At 36.7% G+C, this 21605-nt stretch overlaps 3 protein-coding genes, 1 long non-coding RNA gene and 1 other non-coding gene across 5 annotated transcripts; 2 read left to right on the top strand and 3 right to left on the bottom strand.

Moving 5' to 3' along the window:
* Window positions 1–3996: 3996 nt before the first annotated feature.
* TRNAS-GCU lies at window positions 3997–4078 on the top strand. Its single transcript has one exon. It is a non-coding gene; the product is annotated as a tRNA-Ser (tRNA).
* A 702-nt stretch (window positions 4079–4780) lies between these two features.
* LOC125190851 (probable protein kinase At2g41970) lies at window positions 4781–7122 on the top strand. Its single transcript, XM_048088259.1, has 6 exons — window positions 4781–4834; window positions 4912–5061; window positions 5545–6190; window positions 6443–6575; window positions 6676–6762; window positions 6845–7122. Exons 2-6 carry the CDS (start codon window positions 4971–4973, stop codon window positions 6974–6976), a joined length of 1089 nt encoding a protein of 362 aa, XP_047944216.1. The 5' UTR covers window positions 4781–4834; window positions 4912–4970; the 3' UTR covers window positions 6977–7122.
* Window positions 7123–9244: 2122 nt separating this feature from the next.
* LOC125188845 (carbon catabolite repressor protein 4 homolog 1-like) lies at window positions 9245–14194 on the bottom strand. Its single transcript, XM_048085908.1, has 12 exons — window positions 13618–14194; window positions 12176–12917; window positions 11590–11676; window positions 11432–11515; window positions 11266–11352; window positions 11073–11159; window positions 10411–10464; window positions 10238–10329; window positions 10021–10135; window positions 9789–9933; window positions 9529–9683; window positions 9245–9444 (listed from the first exon to the last, which is right to left on the bottom strand). Exons 1-11 carry the CDS (start codon window positions 13773–13775, stop codon window positions 9535–9537), a joined length of 1800 nt encoding a protein of 599 aa, XP_047941865.1. The 5' UTR covers window positions 13776–14194; the 3' UTR covers window positions 9245–9444; window positions 9529–9534.
* A 3399-nt stretch (window positions 14195–17593) lies between these two features.
* LOC125191297 lies at window positions 17594–18236 on the bottom strand. Its single transcript, XR_007171081.1, has 2 exons — window positions 17995–18236; window positions 17594–17903 (listed from the first exon to the last, which is right to left on the bottom strand). It is a non-coding gene; the product is annotated as an uncharacterized LOC125191297 (long non-coding RNA).
* A 497-nt stretch (window positions 18237–18733) lies between these two features.
* LOC125191296 (60S ribosomal protein L21-2) lies at window positions 18734–20092 on the bottom strand. The gene is made up of 2 exons (XM_048088809.1): window positions 19809–20092; window positions 18734–19138 (listed from the first exon to the last, which is right to left on the bottom strand). Exons 1-2 carry the CDS (start codon window positions 20043–20045, stop codon window positions 18881–18883), a joined length of 495 nt encoding a protein of 164 aa, XP_047944766.1. The 5' UTR covers window positions 20046–20092; the 3' UTR covers window positions 18734–18880.
* Between the last annotated feature and the right edge of the window lie 1513 nt (window positions 20093–21605).

Raw genomic sequence — 21605 nt, 5'->3', positions numbered from 1 at the left:
AATTTAATACCAGTCATAATTAAGTGGTAGCATTAATTATAAGGTAATTCACTGGAAAAGGTAGAGTGATTAAAAAAAAGCGCACCGTAAATTAGCTTTAATTTATGTATATGCTACAGATGCAACTATAAACATACTTTTACTGCACTCTTATACCACTATACTATTTCTTGTATAATACATATATGTTGACGATGTATACATAATATTTGAAATTAAATAATTAAAAAGACGGCATTCAGAATTCCTTGTGGAGTTTGTCGCATATTTATGTTTGAGTAAAATATTTTCAAAGTATAAAGCATGTATTAATGAATATGTTTAAACTCTAGACTAATGAGTAATAAAACTTTTAATGATTTAATCTCAAAGTTATTTTTAAATAAATATAATTAGTGTATAAATACGTAGAGAACGATCATCAATTAAAAAAAATGTTGCCGACACAGTAAAAGGCCAGCAAAAAGTATTCGACAAAGAATACCAGCCATTAATATTAATTACTACTATAACGAAATAGATGCGAAAATAATTTAATTTCGTTGTAATCTGGTTTTTCAAATATAACAAAAATCATAGTAAAACGATAGGTTTTATTAATTTGGTGCCATGTGCCTTTCGTTGTTGATTTAATTAGTTATACAGCCTCACATTTATTGAGAGGTCCCAATCCCATTGAAATTATTTTTTAGAAAATAAATATCAATGCGTGGCATTTAGAGATTTAACAATTTCAACATAAGTCTTCTTTTATTTTTGGAAGAAAGACATTAAGGCTATGTTTGGTTGTCAGGATTATTCTGTCTGGGAAAGTAATCTGATTCCTTAAATTTTAAATTCCTGCGTTTGTTTCAGTTTTTAATTAAACTGGGAAAGAATCAGAATTTGGGAAAAAGGAAAGTTAGTACAACTTTCCAGGATTTTGAATCCTAACTTTTCTTAGGTATTCTTTTTCCCAGTTTTAGGATTCTTATATATTTAAGCAATATAGTATAGTTCTAATAATAATAATAATAATAATAATAACAATAATAATAATAATATAATAAAGATAAATAATAGTAATAATAATAATAATAATAATAACAATTACAATGTTTAAAAAATAATTTAAAATTATAAATCATACTTAATTTCACTATAATAAATACTATAATTAAAATTATCATAATTATATTTATATTTTATAATAATTCATAATAGTAATAATAATTTATTAAATAATTTAAATATAATTATACAATATAAATCTTATAATAAATAATAACAATCAGTATATTTTATAAATTAATAATTAATCAATAAAGTCATAGTGCAATTTTAATTTATAAAATTTATTCAATTATAATATTCATAAATATTATAATTATAATATAATAATTATTATATTTATTATTATAATAAATGAGTATTATAATACTCCATGTAACTATAATTATAATTATATTATTATATATTACGATGGATAATCCATATTTAAACTATCCATCGTAATAATAAATATAATTACTCCTATATAATTATTATTATTGTAATTAATAATTTATTTAAAATTTTACAATATTATTTTTTTATATAAATAAAAAATAAAAAATATAATTTTAGTTTGGTGTTTAAATTAAATATAAATTTAAAATCTTGATATTTTCCAAACACAGGAAAGTAAAGTTACTAGGAATCATATTCCTGGAATTCATTTTCCCAAGAATCATTTTCCTTGTCAACTTTAATTTCCCACCAATCAAACATGGCCTAAATATTTTGTAGGAGATTTCAAAGCGAAGGAAATTGTACATTTGTCCTATAAACTGATTGTTTGGAAAAGACGAATAACAAAAGCTAGCAAAAGAGAAAAAGTTCGATAGGTATAAACAAAAACCAAATTTATTATTTATTCGTCTTTTTCTTATAATTATCGCCATTATGTGTTGGAGAAAATAAGAAAGAAGAAGTGATATGTGACCTATTGTAAGCCTTAGTTTGACATTGATCCATTAATAATATATTTATTCTTAAACTTGAATAAAAAATTATCTAATTTCGGTCTTAAACGAAATCATCATCTTTTAAATATCATTTTATCGATGTGTCAACTATCTAGGGACCAACTGTTAATAATTTTGCAACAAAATGAAAATTTTAACATTATTAAAATGTTTGAAGATTCACGATGTTGAAATTACATAACAAGGAAAATTCGTGCATTAATGTAGACTTCACCATGTTCATTTATGTTTCTAATTTTGTTGCGACAAATTGTGTAAATATGAAGCATTTGCCGACGGCACTTAGGTTCATAAAAAGGATTGAGATGCAAATATATTTTAATGAAAAAAGCAACAAAGATTGAAAATTTAGTGGATCGTCACATGTAAATTGTAAGTAGTAGAGAATGCATTTAGGCATTGAGTTTCTAAAAATCATGAGTTTAATTTGATACATCAATAAACAAAGGGTTTTTGGCTTTTTAAACCAAAACCTTTCCCCGAATTCCGGTTTTTCCCATGAACTATGAGATTTGTTTTTAAAACCACGAACTTTTATTTCGTTAGGATTTTCCCAACCCGACCCAAATAACACATTTCCGACCCGAATAGCATAATTCAAAATGTTAAAGTTGTGTTTTGTTTATTCAAAAGTTGTCATTTGTTATGTAATAATTGTGAGTGTATGTATTATTGTGCCAAATAGTATCCAAGTAATCAATTTAGTGACAAATAGGATTAAAATTGATATGTAGACAACTCGGGTTTTGTCGTTGACCCGCCAGGGGAAAATCCTAACGAAATGAAAGTTCGTGGTTTTAAAAACAAATCTCATAGTTCATGGGAAAACCCGGAATTCGGGAAAAGGTTTTGGTTTAAAAAGCCAAAAACCCATAAATAAATGCCCAATTTAAATTTCCTGACTTTCTTTTACTATAAAAATATATTCAAATACAATACAAAGGGAATTTAAATAATAAAAAATCGAAAAAGACAGATATAGGGAAGAGGAAAAGAAATAAAAAATAAAAATAAAAAACGAAAAATGATTCTAAAAAATTGAAAACATAAACAAGCTAAAAAGCTTCGACCCTCTTCGTTCCATTATCGCAGAAATAACCTCCATGGGCTATGCCATAATTTTTGTTAAAATTTTAAAAATATTGCAAGACGTTCATATTCAATAATATAATATCGTTGGAGGAATTTTTGTACTATTATGAGATTGACCATACTTGGTAGTATTTTTTTTTCTTCGCAATTGCAACATGATGATATTTGAATGGACTTGCAAAACCATCGTGGACTTGATTTATGTATTTGAGAACAACTTTAATGTGGTCAAAACCTTTATTTTTATCCCTTATCTCACCGCTTAAAAATATTCTTTCAGGAGATAGAATTAAATTTTCTATTCGATGAGCATATTAATTTCTTTGAAGTAATCCACTAGCTAGACCCGATGACGATGTATGTGAATTCCGATATCTCCATCATTGCTCTTTCTCCCATCGAGAGATACAGAGTTTTTTTAGCCATGCAACAAAATCATAACATCTTTCTATACCGCGTTATCTCTCATGTACAAAATTCATAAAGATATATGAAGGTGTGTGGCTAAATAAATAATGTATTATTATCGATTTTGAGAATGAGATTTAAATTACTTTGACACTTCGTAATATCTATTTAGTTTAAAGAGTATTTTAATTTTAATAAAAATCTAATCGAAATTTTTTTACCTCTACCAGCGGTGATGGGCCGATTGCACACCCAGATTACGAGGCCGAAAATTGAAGCAATTTTGTTATTCAAGCCCAACAATGCACTCCTAAAAATCTCTGCTATTCTTCATCCACTTATAAAAAATCAAAAGTTGACTTGTTTGGGTTTAAAAAAACCAATCGATGATTGCTCAGATCGAAATATGAAATAAATCATGTTACATCACGTACGTACCTTCATTGTCTAAAATTCAATATTAATTTAATAGAAAGGGAAACTAAGCACCGTCTCTTTGGCCGAGTGGTTAAGGCGTGTGCCTGCTAAGTACATGGGGTTTCCCCGCGAGAGTTCGAATCTCTCAGGCGACGTTTATTTTTTGTTTGATTATTGAAAATATTTTATTTTAAATAATAAATATCGAGTCTAGATGATTAAAGAAGATCTTTACTATCGAGGAGGACAAGTTATAGTAAATTGAATTTAGGATCTTTATAAACTTAATAATCTTGTCTACGTTGCAAATTATTTAAAAATGACTTATTTTGTAACTCATGAAAGTACCACAAATATTCCTCCTTTGACTCCAAGAAGATGAATAAAATTTCCGTCACGAGATTTTGTATAATATGACTATAAAAATATTGAAAGTTGAAGCCATTCTAAGGAATAGAGAGTAAGTGAAAAATATCAAAAAGTATCTTACATAAACCATTGTTTTATTTTATGGTACGAGTTTCAAATGTACCAAATACATTATGACTTATGTGTAGAATGATATATATTATATTTAACCTATATATACCTATTTGAGTATAAGAAATGGTTAAATAAAGCTACTATCATGCCGGACATAGTGTGCCATCATCAGCTTATCCATTTATGACAATTTTAATATTTTAGGCATCTCTAATTTATTCACATTTTATGGCAATCAATAAGTAGTAAGTATTTATGTGATTATTCTGGCGAAATAGTGTGTGGCTCAAACCGTGGCATGCGACATTCCCGCGAAAACACACAACAAACTGTGCCTTTTTGAATTTGCCTCAAACTGCATACGAAAATTTAGACAGAAAGGTATCTTGGCGATTTGGTTAATTCCCATCTTTCTGTCTCTTTATCAGGTTATTCATTCATTTCTTTGTTTTCATCATATTAATTTTTCCAATTTTGATTGCAAGATGCTTTTCTTCTTCTTCAGGAATTGTGTGCAGATATTGAGTAAATTTGTAGTAATTGGTAGATTTAAAAGGGTGAGAAATGTTGTGCTGTGGAGGTGGTGAGGAAGAAGCCGCCGGGCCTCCACCCAGCCAATACACTACCCCGCTTAAGCCCGCCACCACCGGAGGAGGTAATTCATATCTTTCATCTCATCAAAATACTTCAATTTCATTTCTTTGCAGAATATTTCTTAATTGGCAATTGTTGTATTTTTGTCCACGGACATTAAATATGGTTGTTTTAGTGAAGAAAGTAATTGATTCTTATAAAAATGTTGGAATACATTTTCGTAGAACAATCCAAAAAGTAATAGGTAAAAGATGGTTATATTAATCTATTACTACTAAAGAAATCACAATGAAGAAATTTTAGTCTGTCCTAGCTATTCTCGATCTGAAAAATAAATCATGAAGTTTATGATTCTCGTAATCATTTCATCCTTCCATTTCCCAGCGAATTACGTGTTGATGCAGAAACCGATTTAAAACACTTTTACAAAACATTTTGACCTTAATTAGACGTTGTTTTGACCACGTGTTTCAAACCGATTATCACATCAGCGCGTAATTCGCTAAAAAAAAGTGAAGTTTGTGCTAAATAAATGAAGGTGTAGGCGATCGAGGAGACCCTCGGGGTGGCGGAAGAGGCGGAGCGCCAAAAAAGTCGTTGCCAATCGAGCTTCCGGCGTTGTCGTTGAACGACCTAAACCGACTAACCGACAATTTTGGCCCAAAATCCTTCCTCGGCGAGGGATCCTACGGCCGAGTATACTATGCCACTTTAAGCGACGGCCAGCCCGCCGCCATCAAGAAGCTCGACACGAGCTCCTCCGATCCCGACACCGACTTCCCGGACCAGCTATCCACGGTGTCCAGGCTTAAAAACGAGCACTTCTTGTCATTGCTCGGATATTGCTTAGAAGGAAACAACCATATTTTGGTGTATGAATATGCGGCGATGGGCTCATTACATGACGTTTTGCACGGTCGGAAAGGGGTGCAGGGGGCCGAGCCCGGGCCGCTGCTGACGTGGAATCAGAGAGTTAAGATTGCCCACGGCGCGGCCAAGGGCCTTGAGTTTTTGCACGAGAAATGCCAGCCATCGGTCGTGCATCGTGATATTAGATCTAGCAATGTGCTTTTGTTTGATGATTTTCTTGCCAAGGTTGCTGATTATAGCTTGACCAATCAATGCTCCGACACCGCAGCTCGCCTGCACTCCACTCGGGTTCTTGGGACCTTCGGTTACCATGCTCCCGAGTGAGTTCAAAACTTTCCCCCGATTTTACTTGTGTTGTTTAGTACATTCTGTTTGGTAGGGAAGATCGATAAGACAAAACATGATAAAAACACACAGTTCAGGCCATTTTACCGGTAAAGTAGCGTTGCCCCGTTAGTTTCATAGAACAATTGACAACCGATCGTAACAATTGAAAGTTCATATATTTAGATGCAATTACTTCTGAATTAATTAACTTGGTTTGTGATCACACTATGGATGGGATGTATTAGGTATGCGATGACGGGGCAGATAACTCAGAAGAGCGATGTTTATAGCTTTGGAGTAGTGCTTTTAGAGCTCTTGACGGGGAGGAAGCCGGTGGACCACACTATGCCAAAAGGGCAACAAAGTTTAGTCACATGGGTAAGTACATCTACATTTTCATATTATAATTAAATGTATCATCAAAATATGTATGCTAAAAGAGTTTGGTAAATTAAAAATGGCAATCTTGTGGATGCAGGCAACTCCAAGATTGAGTGAAGATAAAGTGAAACAATGCATAGATCCAAAGCTGCAAGAGGATTATCCTCCTAAGGCCATGGCCAAGGTATATTTCAACAAGTCTAATGAATGAAGTTATGCATTTTAATGTAGAAAAGAGGATGATGTGGTTTTTATGGTGGATGCAGATGGCAGCAGTGGCGGCACTGTGTGTGCAATACGAGGCCGATTTCCGACCAAATATGACGATCGTGGTCAAGGCTTTGCAGCCACTGCTCAATGCAAAACCAGCTGGAGCTGCTGCAGATTCTAATGCATGATTCCATCAACATTATTCATCTCCAAAATTAAACATTTTTTTTGTATCTTTATTATTAGTCAGTCTCAGCTTGTTCTAACTAACTGATAGAGGTCTTCTACACATGATATATTGTAGATTATCAAACATATCATGTTGTGGCCGAAGTTAGGATCCATAATTCTATTTTTGTTTATTTTATGTGTTCATTATTTTGTGGACGTGGACTTGTTTTGACTTAAACGTTCTAAAAATTCTAAGAGATAATATAACTATATAATATCATATGAATACTCGTAAGATAAATAACCAATATATCACTAGATTTTTATTAAGAAAATTCAACATAATACAAATTGTGATTTATTTTAAATTGTTTGATATATTAGGTGTTAGGTGCATGCTAGGGTGCAACCACCCTTTAAAATAATATCATACCACTATTCCTAGCCAATCATTTGTACACGTGGATGAATAATAATAAGCTGCCACGTGGCAAAAAAAAAATAAAAATTTGAAAAAGACGGTCAGCAATTTGCTGGTCTTTATACATCAATATTTCTTTGAGTGATGATTTAGAGACATAATGTCTCCAAGCCATAATACCCCTATGTCACTTTGCCATAAATCAAATTATTATATGGACTAATATACCCTTATTTTAAATTATAAAAGGAAAGACAATTCATTTATTATATCTTTAATCTAAGTAATCAATCAAATTCATATCAAAAGCCAACTCATCAAATTAAACTCTTTTATCAAAATATACTCAATTATTAAATAATTATTAATATTCTATGTCTTAAAAATGACGACATGCACATACATAATTTCTTCGTGTTATCGTCCAACGGAATAGTTAGTCATCGCATCAAATTATTTTATTAGTACTCTATTAAATAATTATTTTTTAAAGAGAGTATTAAATAATTATTAAAATTCTAAATTATAAAAACGACTACTATGTGCATACACTTCATTTTTAATTGTTATCATCTAACGAAATAATAATAGTCATTCACATCAAATTATTTTATTAGTTGTACTATAAAATAACTATTAAAATTCTTAGTCATAAAAATGACTACATGCATATACATACTTAATTTCTTAGTGTTATCGTCCAACGAAATAGTAATAGTCATTCACATCTAATTATTTTATTAATACTAAATAATTATTAAAATAGTAATAGTCATTCTTGTATAAAGTATTTTAATAATATTAAATAATTATTTCATTAAATCTATTAAATACCTATAAGTTTAGAATTTAAAAAATATTGTATAAAGTATTATTTAAATAAAGGTTAATTCATTATATTAAATTAAAGTTTAAATAAACTAATACGTATTACGTGAAGTTAGAAAGAATACTTCATAAGCATATTTATGTAATGAATTTAAATAAACTAATATTACCTAATAAGTTGTTTGGAAATTTATGAGAGATTGATAGGAAGATTTGAATATATATTTGCTTAAATCAAGCAATCCATAAATATACACACAACTTTCCTAAGCAAGTAATTTTAAATGTAAATAAATGTTTCATATGCATAAGGGTAGTATGGTATATGTACAAAACATAAATTTAAATAAAAATTTAAAATAATCTAAAATGACTATTTTAACCTCATTATAGCATTATGGTCTCTAAAACATTTTCCTATTTCTTATCCAGCAATATCCGAAGCAATCTATAAATTGCTGTGTAATGTTTGTAATATTGCTGCGTAGCGTTTATAATATTGCTGTATAAGTGGTGTAACAGTGTCATTTTAAGATGGGTTGTCATTTTAACACAAACCTGAAGTGTTATTATTAACTAATCTAACGAGGACATTTAAGGTTTTAAACTCGTTTATTTTTTACTTTATTCCAAAAACACTGAAAAATGAATAATTTGCTTAAATGATTGGGGAAAAAGAGGATGATAGAAATGAGAGGAGGCAATAGAGTAGCACTTCATCATTCACATCATAAGTTTGACCATCCCGTTACAAGTGAGGCATTTCATTTTTAACGCAAATCAATACTTTTAAACTCTATTACTTTATTCTCTCTGCGTTTCTCTACTTTATTTTTTCATAACTCAACCCACTTAATATTATTTTTTTCTTAAATGTCTCACTTATAATATAATCAGACTGGGGAGTAATAAACATAAAACTAAGGGTGAAAGGTGAAAAAACGACAATGTTTTTGGATACCCAATTGGTAATGTTGTTGGGAGTAATAAACATAAAAAACGAAAATGCTTCCTAGAATAATTGAAGGCAACTTGATAGTTTAAATAACCTGTATTCATTCACATTCGATCGCAGTGCATTGTTTTTCATCATACTTTTTGCTCTAAGACAAAGGTACAAAGATGGTTAAAATAACACTTGGAAATTGAACTATCGTTACAGTAACTTATCTCTCTCTCTCTCCGAAATTGTACCAGCTACAGCTATTATATCAGAAATTCTCCTTCACCTTAGGCCTGCAGAAAATAAAACAAGAAGAAATTAAGAAACGATTAGTAATCTCTCCCTCTCTACAAATCATTATCGGTGCGACACATTACCTCTTATTATGAGCGTCTGGACCTTGGCTTGCAGCGGAATTCAGCAAACAGTGCTATGTGGTCTGAAGACCATTCTGGAGAAGGAAGAGCAGTATCTTTCCGCAAGCTATTCTCATCCAAGAGCTCCAACAAAGACTCCACCGTTAACGAGTCAGCTACAACCACAGATTTATATATGTTACTCCATCTTGTTATTTAGAAGAGACCGGGTGTGAAGCAAATAGAGTGGGATGAATGAATTGAACAGCTAAACAATATACCTGTATAGAATATGTAATCATGGGTGCCGATAAAATCTCTAGTGCAGTTTGTGAAAAGGGGTTCATTAGTAGCAGGATCCGTTTTCTTTCGCTGCTCCAGACCCAGTCCGGCCACAACTCTTGCAAAGGACGAGTAAGCACTTACCTGAAATGAAACTCAATGCAATGTGAATGTAAGTTTACCTTGCATTACAAACGACACACTGAATGTGGCTTCTTAGGATTCTCGTACCAATGGGAGCTGATGCGTCAATTTGCTAAGAGGACGAAGAATTCCGAGGGGGTCTATGGCTAGGTCCGGATGATTTTGATCAACTTTCCCCATAGCAAGGAGGGCATGAGGGGCACTGGTGATAATAAACAAGTAGTAGATTAAACTTATAAAAGGTCAAATACAAGCACCCCAAGCTAACCATATAATAGTGTACTATATAGAACAGAGAGAGCACCTTCCCGGAACAGAATTGAAATCACCACACATCAGCATTGGAATATCTGCACTCACAGCTATTTTTTCTAGTCCTTTAATTAGTGTATGAACCTAAAAAAGGAAGAAGACGAGGTACTTAGACAAAAAAGAGGAATATGGATGTTTAGAGAGGATGTGGGCTCTGATAAAAACCTGCCAAAGCTTGACATCTTTCAACTCTTGCTGCACGTTTACATGTGTGTTTGCCTGTAATAAAATGGCCATAAGATAATCTGCTAGGTACTCCAGAATCCAGATACACAACAGAGGAGTAACTCTATCCAAAGCTATCAAGAAAAATCACACATGACGGGAGAAAAAAAAATGCTTAGTAATTTACGAATGAACATATTCCTACAGAAGTACCTAAGGGCTAATAATTGATATATTTGAGGCCAAAACACACAAGATCATTTTATTCCTTTACTTTTCAATTCAAGTCATTTAAATAATCTATCATAAATAGGAATCATCTTTGACAGCCATTGGGTGGTGTAGGCAGAAGGAGGCAGCAGGAGCCAGAACACTGAGCCCACTGATTCTATAAAACCTAACTTCAAGTGCCAAGTTTACTAGTGCTCTGTACTTCACGTTAACCTTTGACAAGCCCGAGGTCTTGATGATGCTTTGAATTTAGTAAACAAATGCTCCAGTCATTGGAAAGTTTCAAATTCTTATTTGCACCAGACTTAAGAGCAAATGCCTTTCTAAGTTAATTGATGTTTCATGAGTAAGACCTATACAAATGATTACTCCTAGCATCTTTAGTTTTGCTAGGGAATTGGCATCATAGTAATATGTGGTTAAAATCTTACCACACAAATAAGCTGGCGTTTCCCGGCATTATCAGCACCCTGGTTACTGCTCTTGGCTTCTAGAACCAAGATGAGCGCAACATTATCCTGTACAATGGAAGGATATAAGATGGAATATGTTTATCTTACTTATGAAACAAATGACCAGCAAAGTAAAAATCCCAAAGCAAAATTGGTCTTTCTTGTGCAGTACCATGATCAACCGGTTTAAAGCATTTTTCTTCTGAACACTTGGTATGAATGCTTCAATTAAAGACTGTGCAGCTTTGTTGAACTCAACCTAAAAACCACAGGTGCCAAGTATCAAAATGATAACCAACTTTCCCACAGATGTTATACAAACATGACAATTTGGTCACCTCATATTTCTTGACATTAGTGAATCTATCACGACGGAAAAAAGTAGCACATCCATCAATGTTTTTCATGGCCCCAACAAAAACCTATGGGAAAAACAGCATATTGCATCAATAACATGTTTTGGACATCCAGATTCAAAATAGATCTTTTCACTGACCTCTGTTGTTTTCATTTTGAAAACAGCTTGATAACCATGTTTGTCCAGCTCCGGTGCAAAGAATTCCTCAAAGTGGTCGCTTTGAACCTGACAGGATATTGGGCCACCAAACAGAAAAAGGTCATGTTGCAGAGTGTAAACATGTTATAACACGAAAAAAAGAACATCATTTCAGTATTTCAAACTATAGCATCCTTTAATAAATTGGAAAGTTCAATTGACCAGTTATGTCTCAGTCAACACAGTTACAAAAGTACTCATTCATCATGGTAAGGAAATTTCAATATATTGACAAAAGAAATGCTTATAAACTGATCATTTCAAACCAAACAGAAAATGAACATGAAATCTCAAGAAATGGAAGTATATGGTAATAACAATTGGTGCTACAAGATCTCCAAATGTTTAAAGCTTTTCTCAAAGATGTCAAATTCCACTACAATGCTAATTGCTCAACATAGGGGCATGAGCTCCAAAAATAACTGTTATCCTAGTTTCACCAATCATAATGAAAATAATTATAAACTCAAACATAACTTCTAAAACATCCAGAAAACATAATGGAAATTTGTGCACTGCTTGGTACCTCTTGGAGACAAACAATGTCTGCACGGTAGCCAACTATCTCTCTTAACAAATTTTGCCTGCGGTAAGGCCAAGATAGAGCCCAAGTGGGACAATAGCTGTATGCATCACTAGTCGCATATGCATCGGATAGGATATTGTATGAAAGCACAGAAAATGTCATTGCCGATGAAATACGCCCATCAAAATCTATATTCCTGGAAACATCCATTCCAACAGGAATCACCCGTCGTGGAATGGGTGACGGAGCTGGAATCACACGTGAAGTTGAAAAAGTACTAGGAGATCCCACAGTTAATTTAGTTTCAACATCTATTACAGTACACTCAAATTTAAGGACATGACCAACATCATCAGCTGTTGGTGTGTATATCTTTGTGTATCCAACTTCAACCCACGTTTCACCACCATTTCTTTGAGTAACTGCAGTAGGGTACAAACTACTGTTTGCATTCGACAAATTAGGATTTGATTGAGATGTTGACAAGCTAGCATTACTACCACTACTATTGAAGCGACCAAAAACTTCCTCCTCCTCGGTTGCATTCTCATTTAAAGCACTAGCAGCACGCTCGTGCAGGAGACGATGATGTTGCCAGGCATCTGCAAAGCACTTTGGCGAACAATGGTAACTCTTGGCAACAGGTAATTTTGCCTTGAGACATCCAAGGCATTGTAATGTAGCCTGCTCGGTTGGGTGAACATTACAGACTGCAACTTTTTTGTCACTTAGTATGCGATACCTGCATGGAGACCCAATTATTTGCACGCGCAAACATTCACATTTATTCTGATGTAGTATGCATTTAGAAGTCGAGTAACATAATTATTGATTTTGCTATTCAGACTAATTTACAAGCTAAATGAATAATTCAAAGAATCCCAGTCCAAATGATGCATGAGACCAAGAATCTGATGCTTCAATTTCCTCGGACTCTCGAAAAGTTATTCAGTTGTTTACCCTAGAAGCCACTGTTTTAAACTGTACCCACAACCACTAGCGGTCAGAGGGTGTTTGGCTAAGCTAGACACCTTACAAGCTCTGGCAGGGTATAAGATGCTCCAAGAGATTATAAGTTCTCAAGTATGAATATATTTGGATAATTGAGCTAATAAGCCATAGAAAGAAAATTGAGGAGATATGAAATTTGATAGGTATATGTTAAAGATGACAAATTATAGTAGGGTTATATTTGTTAATTATTTGTTGCTTATGAGATCATGGTAAAACAAGATGCGATTAAAGAGCTTAATTTCCGGAGCTTTTTACTCAGCTAAAAATCCCCTTAGTAGCAACTAAAGCTAAGAACTAGCTTTCAAACAGTTATACATCATCAAGAAAACACAAATTTAAACCACTAATAGGTAAGCTATAACCACAGATTTATTCATATATTATCAAGGAATTCATAAATCAATATTTGAATGCAAAAGAAAGCTGACCATTTATATCTCAAGAAATGGCCGTCGATGGGGTTGAACTCAGTAATATCATCAGAAATGTGAGACTTATCAGTACGCTTCAAAAGCACGTATGGAGTCAATTCGCATCCAACAATGGGTATATCGGACGGCAAGTGCACCCGAAGCACAGTTACCATTTTGCCCTCTTCTTCTTCTTCTTCAACGCCTCGCCCTTTGCTCCCGTCGTCTTTCCAAACCCTAAAACAAAGTAAATTGAGGAATCAAACAACACTTTTAGGCGGACTTGTGGCGGACCCGCCATCACCCACGCACGGTGCCAATCGCCAGCGTTACGTCCTGAAACCTCAATCAAATCGCGAAAATGGGAACCGATTTGTTAGAAACCAATATTAGAGATTTCAATGGAGGGATTGGGCGATCCTGGGATGAGTCAATCGAGATTGAAGGAAAAGTAATGAATGGTTTGGTGGTGTAGAAGGGGCTATGTCAATGTAGAGAAATAGAATTGGGGGAAATGAAATCGGAAGGATTAATAGGACTGGCAAATCGATTCATTGGAAAAATTAGGGTTTTACAGCATTAGAAGTTACGAATTTTGAACCTAAAATAAAAAGGGTGAAAACAGCCTTTAACAAACCTACCAGATATTCGCTGCAGCGAGATTGATTCGGTGCGGTTGGCTGCACAGAGTAAAGTCGCTAATTTGAAGCGATACGACTTCTATTATAACTGATCTGAGTCACCAATTGTCCAATTCACAATTGTAATTAATTTTTGTAATTAATTTATTATAATTATGCTTCAAAATTAAGATTTATTCGGGCTGGGACGTGATCAAATGCAAACTCTAAATATTGTACAAACTCCAAACTATAATCTAGACCGTTAGAAAATATCAACAGATCATGAAATAATAGCAATAAAAAATGTCAACACAATGTCAACGGTTGATGTTGTGTTGAAATTGTGTTGATATTGTGTTGATATCAGAATCTTGAAATTTTATACTGTGTTGACATTAGAGCATCCACTATAGGGGCGGCGTGCCGGCCGCCCCCATCGCGGCTTAGCCGCGGCGGCCTACTGCGGAGGAATCGTCCGCCCCGGAGGCGGACGATTTTGTTGGGGCGGACGGGCATTCGCCCCGAAGGCGGCGTGGACGAGCCGGAGGAGAGAGAAGCGCGCCGCCGCCGCGCTATCTATCTACGGGCGAAACCGCGCGCGGTCGCCGCTTTGTATTTTAATTTTTTTTTTTTTTTCGAATTTGTAATTAATTTTTGGCTTATTTAAATACCCCACCAATTTGTTTTTCACTCCACACCCATTTTCACTCCACCTCCAATTTCACTCTTCAGAATTTTATACCAAATGCACGGGAGAGACGAAGATTCATCCGGCACGGAAGAATCGGGATACGGATACTATCCTTCTTCCCAACCATCTCAGCTGTGGGTATCGAGTCCCACCCCCGGGGATCGAGTCCCAGTCCCCCTCCATTCCAGTCGTGGTCACCGACATCCCCGCCGTGGCAACAAACCCAATATCGGGGTCAGTCATCTCATCAGAGGAATTTGGGTCATTCGGCATTCGGAGATTATCGACCCACTATGGACTCGCCCAACCATCCGCGTCCGGATACCCCCTCTCACTCTTTCCAGCGCACTCAGACTCCTTTGTCTGATTTCGATAGGTTCACACTGGAGCAGATGATGGGGCTGATGAGTCCGGGCCTACCGGAGACCCCGCCGAGGAGATGTTCCGGCGACGGCGGTGGGGGGAGGGCCGGCGGCGACGGCGACGGGGATGGCAGCGGCAGCAGCGGCGGTAGTGAGTCGGCGGTAGCAAGTCGGGGCGGGCACTACACCAAAGACGAGTCGATTGCTATGGCGAGGGCATGGGATGTCGTCACATCAGACCCCTGTGTTGGCACCGATCAGATCGAGATGGGCTTTTGGAAGCGCGTTTTGTTGACCTACAATGAGTTCAAGCCGAGAGGCGCCAAACCGCGTGACGCGGAACAGATCCGGAAAAGGTTTGGGAGGATTCTGACACCTACCAGGAAGTCCGCGGGCATCTACGGCAACAACCTTCTCAACGCAGAGAGTGGCCGCAACGAAGCCGACGTGAAGGCTCTGTCTATGTCCCAATACAACGCGCTATGGAAGCATAAGTTCACCCACTGGGAGGAGTTTCTTGTTCTCGAGAACTGCCCGAAATTCAAGTCCATCTGTGCAGAGGAGACTGAAGGTCACGGGGCGAAGCGCAATAGACGCAACAGAGCCGGGAACTACAGCAGCAGCAGCGGTGGACAATCAATCGACCTCAACGACGCCCAAACGGAGGAGCCCTCTGATACACACACTAGGCGCTCACGCCCTCCGGGGCAGAAGGCCAGTATCCGCAGCGCCCGAATGTCTGCAGGTTCCTCCCGCTACTCGGCGCCCACGTCTGGATCGCGCAGCGCGCAGGCGCCTTCTGGAGCTCAGTCCGTGGACCATGGGGCCCATGTGGTCTTGAACAGGAACCTGAATGTGCAGTTGATGAAACAACTGCAAGAGAACTGCCGTTTCTACGAGTCGGCCACCGACCCGATCACCAAGGCGATATACTATGATCTCATGTGTAGGATCAGAGAGGATCTGGGGCTGACTGGTCCAGCGGGCCGGGTGCGCCGGGTGCAGGGGTGACGGGGGCAGGGGCGGCGGCGCCGGGGGGAGTGGGCGACGAAGAAGAGACAGAGGATTCCGACTCCACCACCGAGTAGATGGTGGCGGTGTTTTTATTTGTTTTTATATGTTTTTTTTTATAAAATGTTCGTTGTATAATTTTCCGGTATCCATTAATACAACGAATATTTGGTCTCATCGCACTTTTTAATTTTATTATTATCTCATTTTCTAATTATTTTTAGTCCGATAATTTTAAGTCTAATTGAATTAAAATATACAAAGAATAAAAATAAAGTGAAATGTGGCTAACAAAAGTGTCCACTATTGCTGCGGAAACTTTTTTTTGTGGCCGTGGACAAATAAAAAGTGGCTATGGACAAAAAAAAAATTGTCCACCAAAAAGTGTCCACCTATAGTGGATGCTCTTATGTTGATATTGTGTTGAAAAAGTTTGGAGTTTGTATCACTACCCTATTAGGGCTTGTGTATCGTGCATTAGTCCATCACTAATTATCTTTAGGGCGTGTTCGGTGTTTCTTAAATTAGCAAAATCGAGGATAAAACTGAGCATTAATGTCAGTTCGGTGTTCCACGTACAAATCTGCATGGCCCTCGTTAATGCCCACGACCCGAAATGTTCCTTCATTATTTCCTTGGTTAGATTTCCAACTTGATTTTTATTTCTCGTTTGATTTATTGGACCAAGAATTGGGGTTAAGATGAATAAATTGACCCTGAAAATCTCGATCCCTTAGTCACACTTTCAAATGCACATGTTGCAGCTTTCTCTCTCTCTAAGCAAATAGTCGGTGATGCCTCTGTGGTTGAGGAATTGTTGAGCATTGGGGAGAAGACGTAGGAGTAGTTGCAAACGTCAAATCCAACCCAATCGGCGGTGAGATTGTAGGGATATGAGAGAATGGCCTTCTTCCACGCCTACAGCGCGATGTAGGCGTCACAGAGGCGAGGGTTTTCGAAGACAAGTGATTTTGGATTTGCTGCATCTAAGACGGTGGGGGTAGATGGTGGAATTTGTAAAAAATGACGAGGGCATATTTGTCCGACAACATTGCATAGGTGGTCGACCGAAAACGGCAACAAATGAATACCAATTGACCACATTCATTTCTTCCAAGAATCATTTCATACAAATCCAATTCTTCATAAAAATAGATAACCCCTAATGATAAATTCTAAATTTTTTAACCCAAACTAGGTCATGTTTTCATTTCCGGATCCGTTCAATTTTTAAGTCAAACTTGCTAGTACTTTACTGTCGATATATAAATCACATGAAAATGATATTTTAGTATAGTGGCTCATGCTAATAAATCCAACAATGTGTTCTCCAATCTCCAATAAAAATAAAGGTGTACACAATTCTTGAAAAACACAAGAGATTGAAAGAAATCTCTTATTGTTGCAAATCATACATGAAACTGAATATTAGGAAACAAGAAAGACTCTATTTGGGAGGCTGGGGGCAGAAATAAGTGCATATGCAATTGCTGTCACTGCATATTCCATGACCATAAGCCATTGTAGAACACTTTTGCTCACATCTATATGCATCACATGTTGTGGTGGACTGCAGACTTTTGACACACCGATGCTCCGGAAGTAATGTTGAAATGGCTGAAACAACACAGATGATTATCGACAACTAAAACGAATAAGGAACATAGTATGAACAGCCAAAAACGAATTAAGGAATCGTAGTGTGAACCAGAGGTGAAGGCCAGGGTGAGGGCGACTAGGATAACCATGGCAGTTGAGAGAGCTTTCATTGCGATGTAGTCTCTTGAAAAGCAAGAGCCTACTGTTGCTGCAACATAGCCCCTACTACTTATACAGAAAGCAAGAAAAAATGTTACTTGTGTCGAAAGATAGTTTGCAGTTTCCTGCAAAAGGGTTAATGCATTTCCTAAAATTAATGGGGATTGAGTTGTGTTGTACACTAAACAAGGTCTTTACTTAAGCACAAGTTCTTTTCTTTGTGCCCACTCCTGAACATGGATAAGGATAGAGGATGTCCAAATCTTTTAAATTCATATCTACAATAATGAGAACGTTCTTATAAACATCCACATAGCAATTTATTGGTACACAATGAGCGTGACATTGATGTGCAATTTTATAGTATCCAATACATATGGCGTAACATTAGGATAGGATTGCAATTTGATGTATCCAAGTAAAAAAAAATTCTAATCCCAAGTACAAGAAGAAGCCAACATAGAACTATATACAAATAGCTGCATTAAAAAACTATAGAACTATATACAAATCAAGTACAAAACTTTTAACCTTTGAAAATCATGCAGAATGAGTTGAAAAGAATCTATGATATTAATTTAACAAATCTGAAACAAAATACTCCATATTATTGCCACCATTATCTGAATCCCTTCTCCATGTTAGATATTTTCATTAATAATAAAAATCACTAGTATGGTACTCCAAGGTCACAATAACTAAAGCTTTATAAGCTAACATTGAACATTTGACAAAATGTGGCTCAAAAAGGGTCTGAGCGGTCAATTTCCAACTCTTTGTCCTCATCACAAAAATAATCAAACTGTGAAGCAATGACATCTAACAAAAAAAAACACTTAGTAACCACCCTTGAGATCATTGACCACATCGTAGGGGATTGGAGTTACAGTCTCTAATGTTGCACCTTCCACCATGAATCCAGGCTTCGGCCCCTCTGGCTGCCTCTTCGTGCTGATGATTTTACCCTGTGCCTTTGCATCAGCCTTCAACTGATCGTTCTTCTTGATCCTTAGCATCACCTCTTCGTGGCATCGTGATTGCTGAACATGTTCAATGCGGACATGGATTCTCTTCCTTATGATTCTGTTCCCAACCTGAATCAATGTATCATAATCCAGACAAAGGTCAGATAAGAAAGAAAACATCAGACAATCTATGATCAAGTAAATAAACCAAAGGAAATCAACAGTCATACTGCAAAAGGCAAGGTATTCATGAGCTCATTAAGGCTACAACAATCAGTCTAGCATTGACATTTTTTGTAAATAGTAGCTATAAATTATTTCAAGTACTCACAATTTAAGTGATCACTAAGAAACATCATAGCATTTTTTATTTATGAGCATATTATATAAACAAGGCTGGCAAAGTAAAAGCTCTTAGGCAGAGACTGTCAGTGTTGAGAATCAGCCAGAGATCAAAAGTAACCTCCATTTATTGAATATTTCAGTTCCAGTTTTACTTTACTTCAAACAAACAAATCGAGTCTAGTAACCTCATATTACATAAACAAGGCTGGCAAAGTAAAACATCCCAAGGCAGAATAAAAGCATCAGAAAGGCGAAAGCTTTCAGGCGGCTACTGCGAATGTTTTGAGAAACAGCCTTAGGATTTGTCATCACAGAAACCCCAATTAAGCGCATATACAATTAAAAATGAAGCAAAATACAAAATTGAAAACACACCTACGCACACACACAATCTGAATACGAGAAGCAAAATACAGAAACAAAATTAGTCCGGAATTAAGGAAGCGATGGATACCTGCTTGTTGACTTCAACGCCGACAGCACGCTTGGTGACGTTCCAGACCCGGCCGGTTCGGCCATGGTAGAATTTGTGGGGCATGCCTTTGTGGATCGAACCGTTAACTTTGACATCCACATAGTCGCCGATTTTGTAGGTGCGGAGGTAGGTGGATAGATGGGTGGGACCCTTCTTTCTGAAGGCCCGCGAGAATGAATCTCTGGTACGCGATCTCAATCCGTGCCCAGCCGGCATTGTTGTGATGAATTGAGCTGAATTTGAGTGTTAGGGTTTTGGGGGAAGATGAATGTTATTTAAAGGGAAATTCAATTAGGGCTTTACGATTTCTGAGGGGGGATGGGCCGTTTGATGATTCGAATTGGGCTTCTAAAGCTGCAATTAAATATTAAATCGTTTGTATTTTATGAGCAAAATTAATGGTTACTACAAAAATTGAAAACTCTGAATAAAATAAGTTAATTGTAATTCATGAACTGTGGAAATAAATTGATATTGCATCTTAACTTTAAAGTTAGTCTTATATAACGTTTGTTTTTTTGGTTAGAATTTTATGGATTCGAAATGGAATTAGAATTAAATAATAATTCAATTCCAATTTGTTGTTTAATTACATTATAAGGATAATAGTTATTAAAATTATGAAGTTTGGTTAAATTCTAATCTATCCTATAAATATTTAAATTGAAATATTAAATCACGAAGTTTCATATATTCTCAATTGTCTCATTAGGGCATTCGCAATGGGGCGGACGATGCGACGGACAATGCATCGTCCGTCGCATCATCCGCCACTGCAGCATCGCGGACGATGCGCGGAGGATACCCATCGTTCGTCGCATCGTCCGCCACTGTGGACGAGGCGGACGATGGGTCACGGACGATGCGACGCGGTTTAGTTTTTTTTTTTTTTTTTTTAATTTTATTAAATTTTCAAAACCTATATATTCCTCTTTCACTTCATTTTTCACACTTCATTTTTCTCACTTCACTCTCATCAAATTCACTACATTTTCAAGCAAAATGGATTCCGGAGATTATCCGAATAGTCCGATGTTCGGTGGTGCACGATGGCCGGGTACAGAACCCGACGAATACCGGCCATTCGACACCAACGCCGAGTACGATCCCGACTTTTCCACCGACTCATACGGGCTGTCCGATATGGAACCGTCTCCACACCGCCCCTCCGCCGCCGCCACTCCCTCTGCCGCCGCCGCTTCTGGGTCTGCCACCAAGAAGAAGCGGACCAAGGCACGAGCCCAGAAGTTGCCTACAACGGAGGTATGTGAAGAGTTCGCCCCGGGAAGGACGAACTACTCCGACTCCGAATCCATCGTCTTGACGAAATGTTGGATTGATGTTTCGGAGGAACCGGTGTACGCCAACAACCAGAGGGTGACTGCGTATTGGGAGCGCATCGCCGAGAAATACAACGCTGCCAAGCCGGCGAACGCGTACAAGCGCTACAGGGAGCAGCTCCGCAAGCACTGAGATCAAATAAAGAAGCGGGTAAATTTGTTCGCGGCGGAGTACGAGAAGTGCGAGAGGGAGCAGGCCAGTGGCGAGAGTCTCGCGGATGTGCGGGACAAAGCGATGCAGTGGTACATTTCATTGTACGGCGATTTCAAGCACTACCAGTCCTGGGCGCTCTTGAGGGACACCAGAAGGTCGTTGGTGGTGTGATTCCCCAATCGACGGCGGCGAGGAGGAGGGCGTCGAAGCGCACCTTCAATGATTATACAAGTAGCGATAGCGGCGCATCTCCGATGGACCTCAACAGTCCGGTGTTCGAGG

Source organism: Salvia hispanica, chromosome 5 (genome assembly GCF_023119035.1).
Source record: "Salvia hispanica cultivar TCC Black 2014 chromosome 5, UniMelb_Shisp_WGS_1.0, whole genome shotgun sequence".
In the NCBI taxonomy this organism is placed as follows: domain Eukaryota; kingdom Viridiplantae; phylum Streptophyta; class Magnoliopsida; order Lamiales; family Lamiaceae; genus Salvia; species Salvia hispanica.
The sequence above is the reverse complement of the archived record's forward strand: the minus strand, read 5'-3'. Positions and strand labels throughout refer to the sequence as shown.